The 13694-nt window shown below is 42.7% G+C and overlaps 1 protein-coding gene across 3 annotated transcripts in view; it reads right to left on the bottom strand.

The window, feature by feature from the left end:
- Nucleotides 1-13694, bottom strand: part of MCUB (mitochondrial calcium uniporter dominant negative subunit beta) — a 103326-nt gene that overhangs the window by 11001 nt on the left and 78631 nt on the right. Inside the window, exons 5-8 of one of the 3 annotated variants that reach the window (XM_057310004.1) lie at nucleotides 7239-7399; nucleotides 5851-6054; nucleotides 5146-5262; nucleotides 1592-1700 (exon numbers count right to left, since the gene is read on the bottom strand). In XM_057310004.1, coding sequence (XP_057165987.1) covers nucleotides 1611-1700; nucleotides 5146-5262; nucleotides 5851-6054; nucleotides 7239-7399 — 572 coding nt within the window. In that variant the 3' untranslated portion in view covers nucleotides 1592-1610. Of the gene's footprint in view, nucleotides 1-1591; nucleotides 1701-2757; nucleotides 2987-3813; nucleotides 4451-5145; nucleotides 5263-5850; nucleotides 6055-7238; nucleotides 7400-13694 lie in introns of those variants that run through there. The other 2 variants (XM_048212168.2, XM_057310005.1) reach the window with 2 other exon arrangements.

Here is a 13694-nt window from a genome sequence, read left to right as displayed (position 1 = left end):
GTTGTAGGGATACGACTGAATTTTAACAGTCGTCTCTAAACAAGACAACATTTTTGTAATAAAATCAACATGTAATGTTTGGAGTCCTTTAATTGTGGGTCCAGTCTGTTTGGACTTCCAACCTGGAATTGAGTAGAAAGACCACACTTTGTTTATATTCCTAGGTAACTGATCTAGAAAGTTATAATATAAACATAAATGGGACAGAACATATGTCCCCTTTAGAGAAACTACAGTTTAAATATTAAAAAGGCTGGAGTGTCCTGCCTCTTACCACTGAGTTGTCCCCTTGGCACTCAGAAATGAGTCTCCCCCGTTGTAAAGTACAATGTGACCCACACACAGTCCCTTATCTGAAGAATTAAACTCTGTTTTACTTTGTCAACTAGGATGATACAAATCAAAGGAAACTATCTTCTCTAAGAATTCACTTTTCAGACAACGAACTTTCTGAAGCCCTAAAAACATAGATGTATTCTTTGATAATTATCTTCCATATTCCCGTGCAGGGGGTCATCAAAATTTTTCTGTAAAAAGCCAGCGAGTAAATATGTGAGGCTTTGTGGCCACATTGCCTCTGCTGTATCCGGTCAGCTCTGCTGCTTGTAGCGCAGAAACAGCCAAAGTCAATACATAAACCAACACAGCTGACTGCCAGGAACGCCGCATTTACAAAAGAAGGCATGTGTAGTAGTTGGCTGACGCCTGCCGACGCCTGCTCCAGTCCACCCATCTTCCCAGATTGCCTGTACACCACTTGCAAGAATTCAGAAGCCATCCTTGCTACTCTCCCAGTCTAGACTCTGCCCAGCACTACACCTGAAAATGCCACAGGCCTTTCACCTCTCTTTCCCGGGTATCTGGCATGAGCCCGGCATCATTCTTTTTTTTTTTTTTTTTTTAAGATTTTATTTATTTATTCGACAGAGATAGAGACAGCCAGCGAGAGAGGGAACACAAGCAGGGGGAGTGGGAGAGGAAGAAGCAGGCTCCCAGCAGAGGAGCCTGATGTGGGGCTCGATCCCGTAACGCCGGGATCACGCCCTGAGCCGAAGGCAGACGCTTAACCACTGTGCCACCCAGGCACCCCCCCGGCATCATTCTTGGTACTGGGGACGGATCCCTCAGCGAACAAAGCCAACAACAAGCCCTGATCTCCTGAAACTTCAATTCAGGGGTGACATTTATAGAGTAGCTTAGATGAGGCAGTGTTCAAAGGATTTCATCTCCCTTCACTCTCAATAAGGTCAATGGTATTTTCTAATTATTTTAATAAGGAGAGGCCAGGTTAGTTGCCTAATATCTCCAGCTAGTAAGTGGCAGAAGCTGCCTGACCCGAAAGCCCACACACTTTCTATCCCCCACTGGACCCACTCTGCTGTTTTCCATGTTAAATCCAGAATCCCGATTCCGTGATCTGACCCCATCCTCCCCGTCCAAACTTGTTTCAAGAAATCTACTCCTTTACACAAGAAATACTCCACCAATACTGAACCAAGACCCATTTCAGGACTCCCCCACCCCACTCCCCCATATCCCTGCCTGAAATGCTTCCCCCTCTTTCCAGATTCCACCCAAAAGCAAGGCCCACCTTTCCCAAGTGGCTTCTCTTAACTTTGATCGTACTGATGGTCTTGTCTCTCCCTGGGAACAGAGTTCAAAGGCAGAACATGTCCTAAGGCTTCATCATAACGCTTAACCTGGGGATATTCATTATAAAAACATATTAGTGCAAATTCTTAACACCAATATAGTAGTGATTCAATCCACGTGTCAGAGACGAGGACACCAACAGCAAGAGGTCACTGTGTGCTGCTCTAGTTAGGTGTAGGATGTTTGACTCGGATTTGATCGAAAGATAAACTCTGAGAACATTGGGGGCTTTGGGGGTTTTTTCTTCTTAATAGCAAATCCCTAGTATCAGGGGATCATCATTACCCTTTCTGGGCCACAGGCCATGAAATCCTGGACAATGGACTGAACACCGTTAGTTGTAAATGCACAAAGATTCATCCTCTACTCTGAGTAGGTGCTGAAATCTGGCTCTGTGCACTCGGCCCAGCTAGCCTCTCCGTGCCTGTTTCCTTGTTATTAAACTGGGATTAAAAATAGCTACTCTCTTGGGGCGCCTGGGTGGCTCAGTCGTTATGCATCTGCCTTCGGCTCAGGGCGTGATCCCGGCTTTCTGGGATCGAGCCCCACATCAGGCTCCTCCGCTGGGAGCCTGCTTCTTCCTCTCCCACTCCCCCTGCTGTGTTCCCTCTCTCACTGGCTGTCATTCTGTCAACTAAATAAAATCTTTAAAAAATAAAATAAAATAAAAATAGCTACTTTCATAGGATTACAGGATTACAAATAATACACAGGTAAAGTGCCGACATCAGTACTTGCCATCATATAAACAGTCTCTATCTCAGTATTAGTTAAGATGAAACATTTCAAATGACATTTTATAATAATTTTAGCTATGTTTCATGATAAAGGTCTTCTAACTATCATGTATTTAAAAATAAATGACAAGGCAACTCTAAAGGAAGTCTAAGAGCAAGAGTGGATGTCATGCAGGGTGACCACCCCCCTTTGCAGGGGAATAACCACAACGTCGGGGACGAGGACTCTTAGCTCAAAGGCCAGACCGCAGCCGCAGCTGCTCTGACTTTGATGGACGAGTCCAAGCTCCTGCGGGCATGATTCCTGCACAAGTCGTGTGAATCCACAAACCAGAACCTCAAGTGAGAACTACAAAGAATACCTGTGTTTTTGCAAGGTTTTTTTTTTTTTTTTTTAATTAACAAAAGAGACTGAAACAATCAAATTCAAAGGAACTATGGGACTCAAAAAGTTCCGGTTCCTCAGTCGCAGAATCAACACATACTGGAAAAATTCAATGACATTTAAAAATGTAAGATTAATTCTTTTCACTGAGTTCCTCCCCTTGCATTCTCAAAGAGAGAGAGTGGCGCACCTGTTTCAGGGACTCCGTAGCCTGTCAATGGGAAAAAGATAAAAGTACACGATCAGAGAGAAGGAGAAACAGTGTTACTGCACAAGAGGAATTCTATACATTTAATGTATCGTTAGGTTAATAAACATATTTAAACTACTAATGGCAAATGTCTACAGTATTTCGATAAATAGGGATCCTTTCTCAAAAGAAGAGTTTAAGTTCTAATATATTAAGTTCTAATATATATTAAGTTCTAATATATCTTTCAAGTTCTTGCTGTGTTCGCTGTCCCCTTTATAATGGTTTCTCTAGCTCTTATGGGAAAAGAAAAACACTCTGTGACCTATCAGTCTTCCTTCTTCCTCAATGTTATTACCTTAAAAAAATACTTCACAGGTGCTATTCTTTTTTTTTTTTTTAAGATTTTATTTATTTGAGACAGAGCGAGCCAGAGAGAGAACACAAGCAGGGGGCAGTAAAGGGAAAGGGAGAAGCAGGCTTCCTGCTGAGCAGGGAGCCTGATTCAGTGCTGGGTCCCAGGAGCCTGGGATCATAATCTGAGCCGAAGGCAGATGCTTTAACCGACTGAGCCCCGCAGGCGCCCCCACAGGGGCTACTTTAAATCTGAAATGCCCAGGGCTATGAACTAGTTGGAAGAACATGCACCCCTTAGCCTTCTTGGAGTAGATCATTCAAATGTAAGAGTACCTACTAATTAAAAATAAAATCATAATACTTCTCCTAAGTAGTGATTTTATAGAATTTAAAAAATTGTTAAAAGTTTTATCATCCCCAATTCTTGGATTACAAATTTAGTTCTACTAATAACTGTTTTTTTTTTTTTAATTTGAGGGATGGGCAGTTTAGAAGGTACTGGTACCAAGAGATATTATGAATATTGGCTATTAAAGGAGCATGCATTAAGCAATGGAGGAGATCTTTACCAAAACTTTTTTCTTCTAAAATTAGTAAGAAAAATTAAAAATCTAGTCAGTGTGTTGAGAAGCTACCATCAAAACAGAGCCAATGGGTCCACTGGGAGGCTGGAGCAAAAGCTGAAGACAGAGGCTGTGCGGAAGACCTTCAGAGCACAGGCTCCAGGCTCAGACTGCTGGGGTTCATGCCCCGATGCCCCCACTTTCTAACAGTGTCATACCTGGCCAAGTAACTAAGCACCTCTGTTCTCTCACCGGAAAGATGGAAAAGATGAAAGGAGGAATACCACATTGATTCTTTCACTTTTAAGGAGAAGAAACTTATAAATGCCTTTAAAAAGCTTAAAATGTTTTATCCGTGTTCACCTTCCTAAAAGTCTACTTTCTTCTATGTTCTTAAAAGTTGAGCTTGAAAGATGCCTGGGTGGCTCAGTTGATCGAGCTTCCAACCCTTGATTTCTGCTCAGGTCATGATCTCAGGGTTGTGAGATCAAGCCCTACGTCCAATTCCACGCTGGGCATGGAGCCTGCTCAAGATTCTCTCTCCCCCTTTCCCTCTGCCCTGGCCCTTTAAAAAAAAAAAAAAAAAGTTGAGCTTGACCTTGGACTGTTTTCTTTAAAAACACACAGTGAACAGAAATAAGACTGTTACTGAAAACTATTATTTTACTATCCCAAGTCACTTACAGACATTTTCCCCACACACATTAAAAGATATCCCCATGTCTTTCTCTGCTTGACTTATTTCACTGAGCATTATCTCCTCCAGTCACATGAGAACTAGGAAGATCGGTAGGAGAAGAAAGGGATAAAGAAAGGAGGGGGTAATCAGAAGGGGGCATGAAGCTGAGAGACTATGGACTCTGAGAAACAAACTGAGGGCCTCAAAGGGGAGGGCGTGAGGGAATGGGATAGACCGGTGATGGGTAGTAAGGAGGGCACGTATTGCATGGTGCACTGGCTGTTATACGCAACTAATGAATCATCGAACTTTACATCGGAAACCGGGGATGTACTGTATGGTGACTAACATAATATAATAAAAAAACATTATTATAATAATAAAAAAAGATATCCCCATGTAGAATACAGTCAAAACCAAAACTGTATGATATGACATTAGCATCACATAGGTCAACTGTGTCACTGAGCAAAGCACAGTACACTGAAGTCTATCGAGGACCAAGATTTAACTTGGGGATTTCGCCAGTACTATGCTCGGCTCCCAAAGACCCCAGCAGGACCAGTTATTAGAGGTCGTACCTTAGCAAGGTCTTCTTTCAACTTGTTATACCGCACCACATCGAAATGCTGTCTCTTGGATTTCTTATGGAAGAAGTGAAGAAACTGCCTACTCTTAACAGCTGAGTAAGTATAATCCTAAAAGGAAAAAAAGAAGAAAAAAAAAAGAACACGTTTTAAATGAACATAATGTCTGTGCAAGGCAGACACTTGCCTTCGCAGCACTGCAGCAGAAGACGGCAGAGGAGTAAAATGTTTGCAGCGGCCAGCAGCACGAGCATAAGGCAACACAAGTAAAACGTGTCATCTTGCTCGAGATCAGCTGCTGCTCTCGAAAGCAAGCAGGCTGGGAAGAGAAATCACACATATTGGGACAGAAAGGAGAAAAAGAAAACTGTTTTGGCAAAATAATCGTGCAATAAAGCTAAAGTTACTGGGTGTTTTTGCAACACATATTCAATTTTATTTATAAAGACACAGAACAAAATTTGATGTGTTTATCTCCATGGAGAAATTCATGCACTGTGCTATTTCTCTATTGAGGTTATAGGTTTTCTGTGTATATAAATCTATAGCCTTGTGAAAAACAACAAAATTCATCAGCTTAGAAAAACCCAGAGAGCAATTCCGTAAATAAAAAAGACTTTATTGCTCATTACTTCAGCTGGATAAGGAATTATTTGCAAAACATGTTCTAACTTAGCATTTTCCTAACAAACTACTCACCTGCCGAGTGACAATAAAGTATGCAAAGAAGACCATGGAATTTGCAAACGTGATGAAGTATGTCACTGGCTCCATAATGTCCCAGGAATACACCCACCAAGTGAGCCAGGCCAGCGCCCCGCCCTGAACGGACAGCAGCGCCAACCCGGCCCACAGAAGTCCGCTGGTCTTGGCTTCTGAGCGAGCTTCGATGCCAGCTTTTACCTGGAGGGCAAAAACAGCCTGGTTCAGTTTACAGTGTACCGACTGACGGGGAAAGAAACGAAGGAACAAAAGTAAAATTACACCTGTCTGCATTATTTTAATGAGGTCCGATTTAGGGACAAGCTATGAAAACACACAGTCCTGAGTGTTCACTTATTTCCAAATCAGTTCATTAAATGAGTCATTTTTTTAAATTATAAAGGTAACACCTGCTTATGGGGGGGGAATTAAATAGTATAGAAGGGTCTACAATGAAACACTCAAGACGCTGTCCTCGGAAACCTGAAATTATATGCCTATTTTCTTCACCCCAGCAATCGCACTTTTGGAGGTATCCTCGCCCACACACGGTTCCCCACAGATTCTCAAGAGTAAAAGACACTTAGGCATATGACTACCAAGCTATTGTGCAGAAGTAGTGAGCAAACTATGCACAATGTGGAGATCCTTCCAGGATACAGTTTGTTAAAAAAAAAAAAAAAGTGAGATTAGTATGTAACAGTGTCTGCCCTTTTCTGAAAAAGGGAAGGAAATGTATGTGTACTTGTGTGTACACAGATGAAGAAAATCTAACACGATCCATGCGTGTCAGGATATGGTAGTAGGAGGAAAACTCTCCATTGGCACCTTTCCAGATTTTCAACTCTTAATACGAGTAAATACATCACCAACACTTTAAAAAGTAAAAATAAAAACATGGGTACACAATCCAACAAATAAAATTTAAAAGTCCCTCACTCTGCCGTCTCCTAAGTATCCTTAGAGGATACTATTAAGAGTTTGTTTTATTTCCAGAAACTTCCTTTAGATACAAAGATACTGAGAAGACACCCACCTGTTTTTTTTTTTTTTAAGATTATTTATTTATTTGTGGGGGGCGGGGGAGAGTACGGGGGGGGGGGGGACAGTAGGAGAGGGAGAAGCAGGCTCCCTGCTCAGCAGGACTAATCCCAGCTTGTGGGGGAAAAAAAATTAAGTAGTACAGTAGGGTCTACACTGAAAAACTCAAGCCGTTGTCCTCAGAAACCTGAAGGATGACAAGGTAACGGTGCCAAACATACAGGCTCACTGTGAGGCCTGAGGGAGAAGTCGAGCCTCTGTAGAACGTTCGCAAGACGTGCACTCAGCAAGAGCTCAGTCAACAGTGTTATTGTCAACCACACTCAACGGTGAAGCTTCCTAACCTGTTCGAGAGGCTGCAGCTGTCCCTTCAGGTGGTCAATTCTCTCCAGTAAGTGGTGCTCTCTTTTTTTCTGAAACTCTTCTAAGTGCAAAGCTGTGAACAGTCTGTGAACCAAGGATTTCACACTGTCCATTTCCGCAGCATGCTCCATACTCAGTTTTTCTGAGGAAAGACACAGAAGACACATAAGGCGGTCACCACACTTCCTCCTCCAGGCTCTCGGAGTCCAGGGAACCCAACCTCGGCCCGTGGCTGGTGGCCTGGGCGCTGAAAGTCCCAAGGAGGCATTTGGGATGGGCCTTTCTTCCTGTCTCAGGTGATTCGTCCCTCCCACAGAAACAAATTCTGGAATGATAAATTACTGGACAGTAAGCTCAAAATTCATTATTTTTTGGTCTTTTTTCTTTTGTAATATGACTTTACTGTTTCTTTAAAAATCTTCATACAGGGAAAAGTAGCCATCTACCAGAATCCAGGTGCATGCCTCACCTTAGTTTCTGACACTTTAGTTTATGGGTTTATTTTGTTGTTGTTTCAAGTTTTTATTTAAATTCTAGTTACTTAACATAGAGTGTAATATTGGGTTCAGGAACAGAATTTAGTGATTTGTCACCTACGTACAACACCCAGTGCTCATCACACCAAGAGTCTTCCTTATGTTCATTTTTATACCTGACTTCAACCTAAGATCCCTCCCTTAGACCCCAGCCATTTCTCCAAAAGTTACTCTAGGATGCGCTGGGAGGGAAGCTGGTGTACAAACATGTAAACGAAAGTATAATATACATTTGAAAAGCAGTTACAGTCTAAGTTCTTTTCAACAAGATGTAGATCTGAAAGGAAGTTCACACTGAGAAGAAAGGAAGCCAGTTTCTAAGTTTTTCACAAAGTTCTTTTGCTTATGGATTTCTCTTACTCCTCCGCCTCTGTGGATCTATAAACTCCCGCAAGAACTGGGCTGCAGTGCTCCTTTCCTGAGGGCTGTAACTGCCCCCAGTGTGCCTCCAGTGCGCCCCCAGTGCGCCCCCAGTGCGCGCCACAGACCTCAAGTTATTTCCCTTCCATCTCCATCCACTGCCTTCAGGACTTTATTGTGGTCTTTAACCCCTTCTACATTCTACAGCTGCCATGAAGAAGTGAGAAGGAGAAGTTCCCTTCTAGGCTTCTGAGGTTTGTAGAACAGTCAGAGCCCTTTTGTTTTGATGAAAAATGCACTGCTATTTAAAAGGTTTAAAAAAATTTTTTTAAAAAGTCAAAGGTCTACATATAGAAGAAAGGTACAGATGGGGCACGATTCTGCCCCAAGCTGTGGCGCACACTCAGGACAAAGCCAGACGCTCAAGTGATGACAGACTGTAATCGGTAACCACGATACGGACAAGGATCCAGTCTGAACTGAGCTCAACTTCTATTTGCGCAGAGGTGGCTGGCGTGACCAGGGACGGAGGGGAACGTCAGGGCCTGAAGCAGAGTCATGCAAGTGGAAATCTACAAACGCTGGGTGTGAAGGTTGCTGGTTACTGACTAGGCCGCTTGTGTTGTTAATGAGTGCTTAGGCGGAAGGAAAACAAACAGAGGGCGGTGTGCAAGTCAGAGGGAGGCAGCCACCCCGCTGGGAGCGAGAGGCAGAGTCCCCTCCCCTCCCCGAACCGCTGCGTTTGGAAGAGTAGTTTCTCAGGTCCTTGAGATGACAGTTCTGGGCGGCAGAAGCTATACACTTCTAAGGCACAGAGAAAGGATTTGTAATTGCAAGCTTTCCAAAGTAACTGCCAGAAGAGGGGGCTCAGGGACCTATCTGCCTATCACCAGGTTTCCCCTGAACAAACGGGAAGCTCTCCTGACAGTGTTACACTTTCCCAGGCAGGCATTTTAGGAGGGCTCTAGTCACAATCCTGAAAATAGGCCCTTGAGCTGGCAGAAACTATGCCGGTGTTTGTTCAAGTCTCTTAGGGGCCGGGGGGTGGGGGTGAACAAAATCATTTGTGTGGAGAATCTGCCATCTTTATAGATCAAGGCTGAGGTCTAGTCAAGAAGAGGGCTCAGAGGCACCTGGCTAAAGTCTGTTCAAAGGCAAGAGTCTTTGTTAAGTCACATGAAACATTTATCTGAGTTCAGTGACAAGCTACGGTCTTTCAGAAATGGCACCGCATGGGGCGCCTGGGTGGCTCAGTCGTTGAGCGTCTGCCTTCGGCTCAGGGCGTGATCCCAGGATCAGGGCGTGATCCCAGAATCCTGGGATCGAGCCCCATATCGGGCTCTTCTGCTATGAGCCTGCTTCTTCCTCTCCCACTCCTCCTGCTTGTGTTCCCTCTCTCGCTGGCTGTCTCTCTGTCAAATAAATAAATAAAATCTTAAAAAAAAAAAAAAAGAAAGAAAGAAATGGCACCGCAAAATTCGTATGCTGTATTACCAATTTAAACATTTCTCTAAATAAATAAACAAACATTTGTCTGTGGTATCACCTAACAAAAACCAAAAACAAGAGACAATTATTTTTTCTTCAGAAGCTGTTTATTCCTTTTATAGGTGTCTTCAATGTGGATTTCATTTTCATGTCCTGAATTTTCAAACCCAAATTTGCCAATGCTTTAGAAAAGAAATGGAGTTTAAATACATCTTTTAACTCTAAATTTATAATTTTACAAGCTGAATTTTCTATTAATCCAGTGTAATTTCTCTGTCATCGACTGAGCCAGTCGGACTTGGTGTTCAGTGGGGCATCTGTGAAGCCTGAGGACAGGGAGGTGCTGGCCCGGTGGGGAGCACAATCCCAGCAAACCGCCCCTCCAGGCAGGGAGAGGACCCCTCCTGAGCCGGCAGGAAGGAGGTGGCAACTGAGTCGGCCTGGACCTAAGGCTTACGGTGACATGCTGGGGCTTGCAGGAGAGGAAGGTCAAGTAGAACAATGAGACGTCTTAAAAAACATTTATTTCCACTTGTTTCCTCCAATACTCAACCCAGACAGAAGCAGCATAAGTATTGTCCCCAGAGTGTTGGGGACTCCCTGAACATGAACTTTCCATCTTAACAGGGGTTTCCATTTCCGTATTTCTCAACTTCTACCATCCTTCTCTCTCTGCGGTTAAATACTGCCCTGATTTTTAAGAAGAATTAACTGTAGAAGAAAGTTCACAGTTGTTGAAATGACGGCTTCATTTTAATTTGTCTATACTTATTTGAAAATTTTATGGAATTTTCATACATTTCATACAATTAAAATTTAAAAAGATATATTTTTCTTCAAAGGATCTTCGGGGAAATCGCTGACACCCATGCTGGTGTACAAGATCAGCCTGAATCATCCAGTTACACCAGAAAGTAACAAAAAGCTTGAAATACAAATGGGGGCAACTCACAACACATAGGAGCCATGGTGTTCAATTGCACCAGTTATCATTAGCGGGAGCTCCCTTAAGCTCCTTGGGACTTACTCCCATTTCTTTGTGTTAGCACTTATTCTTTGTTAATCTAAATCCCCTCCCGTCCCCTCTTCCCTTCTGACAACTACTGAGAATTCCTGGGATGCAGTATGGTGACTTTTCGATTCCAGCAGCCCTCCCACATTTACCAGTGAGCACTTAGCATCCTAACTATAAACAAGAGCCTTCCCTTATTTATTGATCTGTTTATTTTGTCATCTATTTATTGAGCCACAGACTTAATTCCTCCCTGCTGTCCCCAACAGTCTACGGTCACAGCTTACTGGGAACAGAAAAGCCTGGCAGGAACACTGGAACAGAACTGGTGAACTGCTGGAGGCTCGGTGCTGACCAGCGTGAGAAATAAAAACAACACACACATTCACGAGTTCTACCTCCGGGAGCCCCACCGCTTCTCGCAGTGAAGGGCAGAGATCAAGCATAACCTGGTGCCTGGAGCAGGGAGAGGGGAGAAGTCACCATTCTGAATCAGCGCTGAGCAGAACTTTCTCCACAGCAAGGGAACTACTTTACCAGAGCCTTACCTGGTTGGAAGAAGGGCAATGAGCCAACTCCAAATCCCTCCCTCCTCTTCGTCTCACACAGCGGAGGGAAAAAACAAAAAGACTAAGAAACTCCTCTGAAAGCTGCAGCCCAGGAATTCTGGCCCAATACAATACCCAAGACTCAATCAGGGGTTTAGAGAATGCTTCTCTCCCACCCCCAAGACCTCACCACCACATCAACAGGCCTGCAGCTCTGCACAAGACGTAGACTCTAAGAAAGATTTTCTAGGGGAACTACTCAGAGACAATAGGGAAGAGAAAAACAAGGGCACTAGAAGAAACTCAAGTCTCTCATACCTACCGGTACAGCCAAAGGCAAACAGCCTCTTAGCCAGACACACACAGAGCCTCACGTTAAACACCCACTTGCCTCAGTTTCTACTACCCAACACATCAGGCCCAACTTTCAACAAAAAATTATATGGCAAGGGAAAAAGCAAGAAGGCATATTATATTCAAACCGCAGAAAATCAAAGATAAAGAAAAACCCTTGAAAGAAACCGGAGGAAAGAATGCCTTACCCACCCAAGAGCACAGATAAAAATCACACCTGACTCCTCCCGGAGATGACACCAGCAAGGAGGAGACAGAGGGAAAACCCAGCACTGAGAGTGGTAAAGGAGATTTTCAATTTCATGTCCTGGACTATACTTTACCATTTACCAAGGTCAACGTGACTTGGCAAAACCTCAAAGGGTGGTCTATTTCTGCCCTCAGCACACACTGTTCACCTGCTTCGTTAAAGAAAATAACCCCAAAAGAGCATTCTGAACACAGAAGAGAAAGGAAGAAACTTCCCTAGTTCCCATAGGATTAAAGTCTGACAGCCCTGAATATACTAGAAACTTAAGGTTGGCAACTTTCTGAAATGTCCTTTGTCTAGTGACTTGTGACTTTTTATGCAAAAAAAAAAAAAGGTAAATAACCTGCACCAAATGTCCCTTTGAAAGAGCACCCTCTGCTTTGTGAAGACTGTGTATCCCAGGCAGCTGTCCTAACCTGGACTCCAATAAAATCCTCTTCCTTTTAGAAATTCTAAAAGGTGTGTTCATTTTATGTCAACGTGAGAAAAAAAGAGAAACGCAGAATTCCGTATCCCACCAAATTTATCCTTCAAAAGGGGAGAAATGAAGGTTTTCTCAAACAAGAGTTGAGAACTTGCTGACTTGCGAGGAGTGTTATGAGAGAAGGGAAGGGCAATGATGCAAGGTCAGTAAGCTAGATCTACATAAATAAAGGAATGCTACGTTAAGGAAGGAATAAGGGAAGACAAAATTTAAACTTTTTTCCTTTCGCTTATTATTGATCTACCAACAGTCTGTTCAAAATAATAATGGCAAAAATGTATTCAATGCTTATAGCTTATATATGAATGAAATGAATGACAAGGGATGGGAAGAAAGAATTAGAATTATATGGTTATTACAAGGTACTTGCAATGCCTGTAAAACAGTATATCTGGTGTTATTTGAAAGTGGATTTGGGGGCGCCTGGCTGGCTCAGTTGGTAGAGCATGCAACTCTTGGTCTCAGGGTTGTAAGTTCGAGCCCCACAGTGGGTGTAGAGATTACTTAAAAATAAAATCTTCAGGGGTACCTACATGACTCAGTTGGTTTTATCAGCTCAGGTCTTGATCTCAGGGTTCTGAGGTCAAGCCTGGCACTGAGTTTAAGCCATGCCCAGCGTGGAGCCTACTTAGAAAAAGAAAAAAAAAAAAAATTAAAAAAAAAGTGGACTTGGATTAATTGTAGTATATTGCAAAATCTAGGGCAATCACTAAAAAAAGTAAAATTTTTAAAAGTATCACTGATAAGCTACAAAAGAAAATGGAATCATAAAATGCTCAATTAAAACCACAAAAGGCAGTGTGCCTGGGTGGTTCAGGTCGTGATCTTGGGGTCCTGGGACCGAGCCCCAAGTTGGGCTCCCTGCTCAGCAGGGAGTCTGCTTCTCCTTCTCCCTCTGCCCCTCCCCCTTTAGAGAGTGCATGCTCTAATAAATAAAATCTTAAAAAAAAAAAAAAAAACCACAAAGGCATTCAAAGACTAGAAGACAAAATTAGAAACAAAGGGGCAAGAAATAGAGAAAAGTAACAAATGTGATAGCTATTAATCACATTAAAATATCAATGGTCTAGAACACCAATTAAAAGACAGATTAGACTGTATTAAAAAAGAAGGACCAACTACAGGCTGCCTATAAGAAATCCTCTTTAAATATAAAGACATACATAGATGAAAAGGGAGGGAGGAAGACAGACCATGCTAACACGAATCAAAAGCAAGGTGGAAAAAAAACTTTATGTAACTATATATGGATGGATACCAACTAGACTTATTGTGGTGATCGTTTTGCAATATATAAAAATATTAAATCATTATGTTGTACATCTGAAACTATATTAAAGCTTCTATATCTAAATGAAAAAGAAAGCTGGAGTAACTATATTAACTTTCCTTACTCTGAAGTCGG

Source organism: Ursus arctos, unplaced genomic scaffold (genome assembly GCF_023065955.2).
Source record: "Ursus arctos isolate Adak ecotype North America unplaced genomic scaffold, UrsArc2.0 scaffold_11, whole genome shotgun sequence".
Lineage (NCBI taxonomy): Eukaryota > Metazoa > Chordata > Mammalia > Carnivora > Ursidae > Ursus > Ursus arctos.
This window is presented reverse-complemented; position numbering and strand designations above follow the sequence as displayed.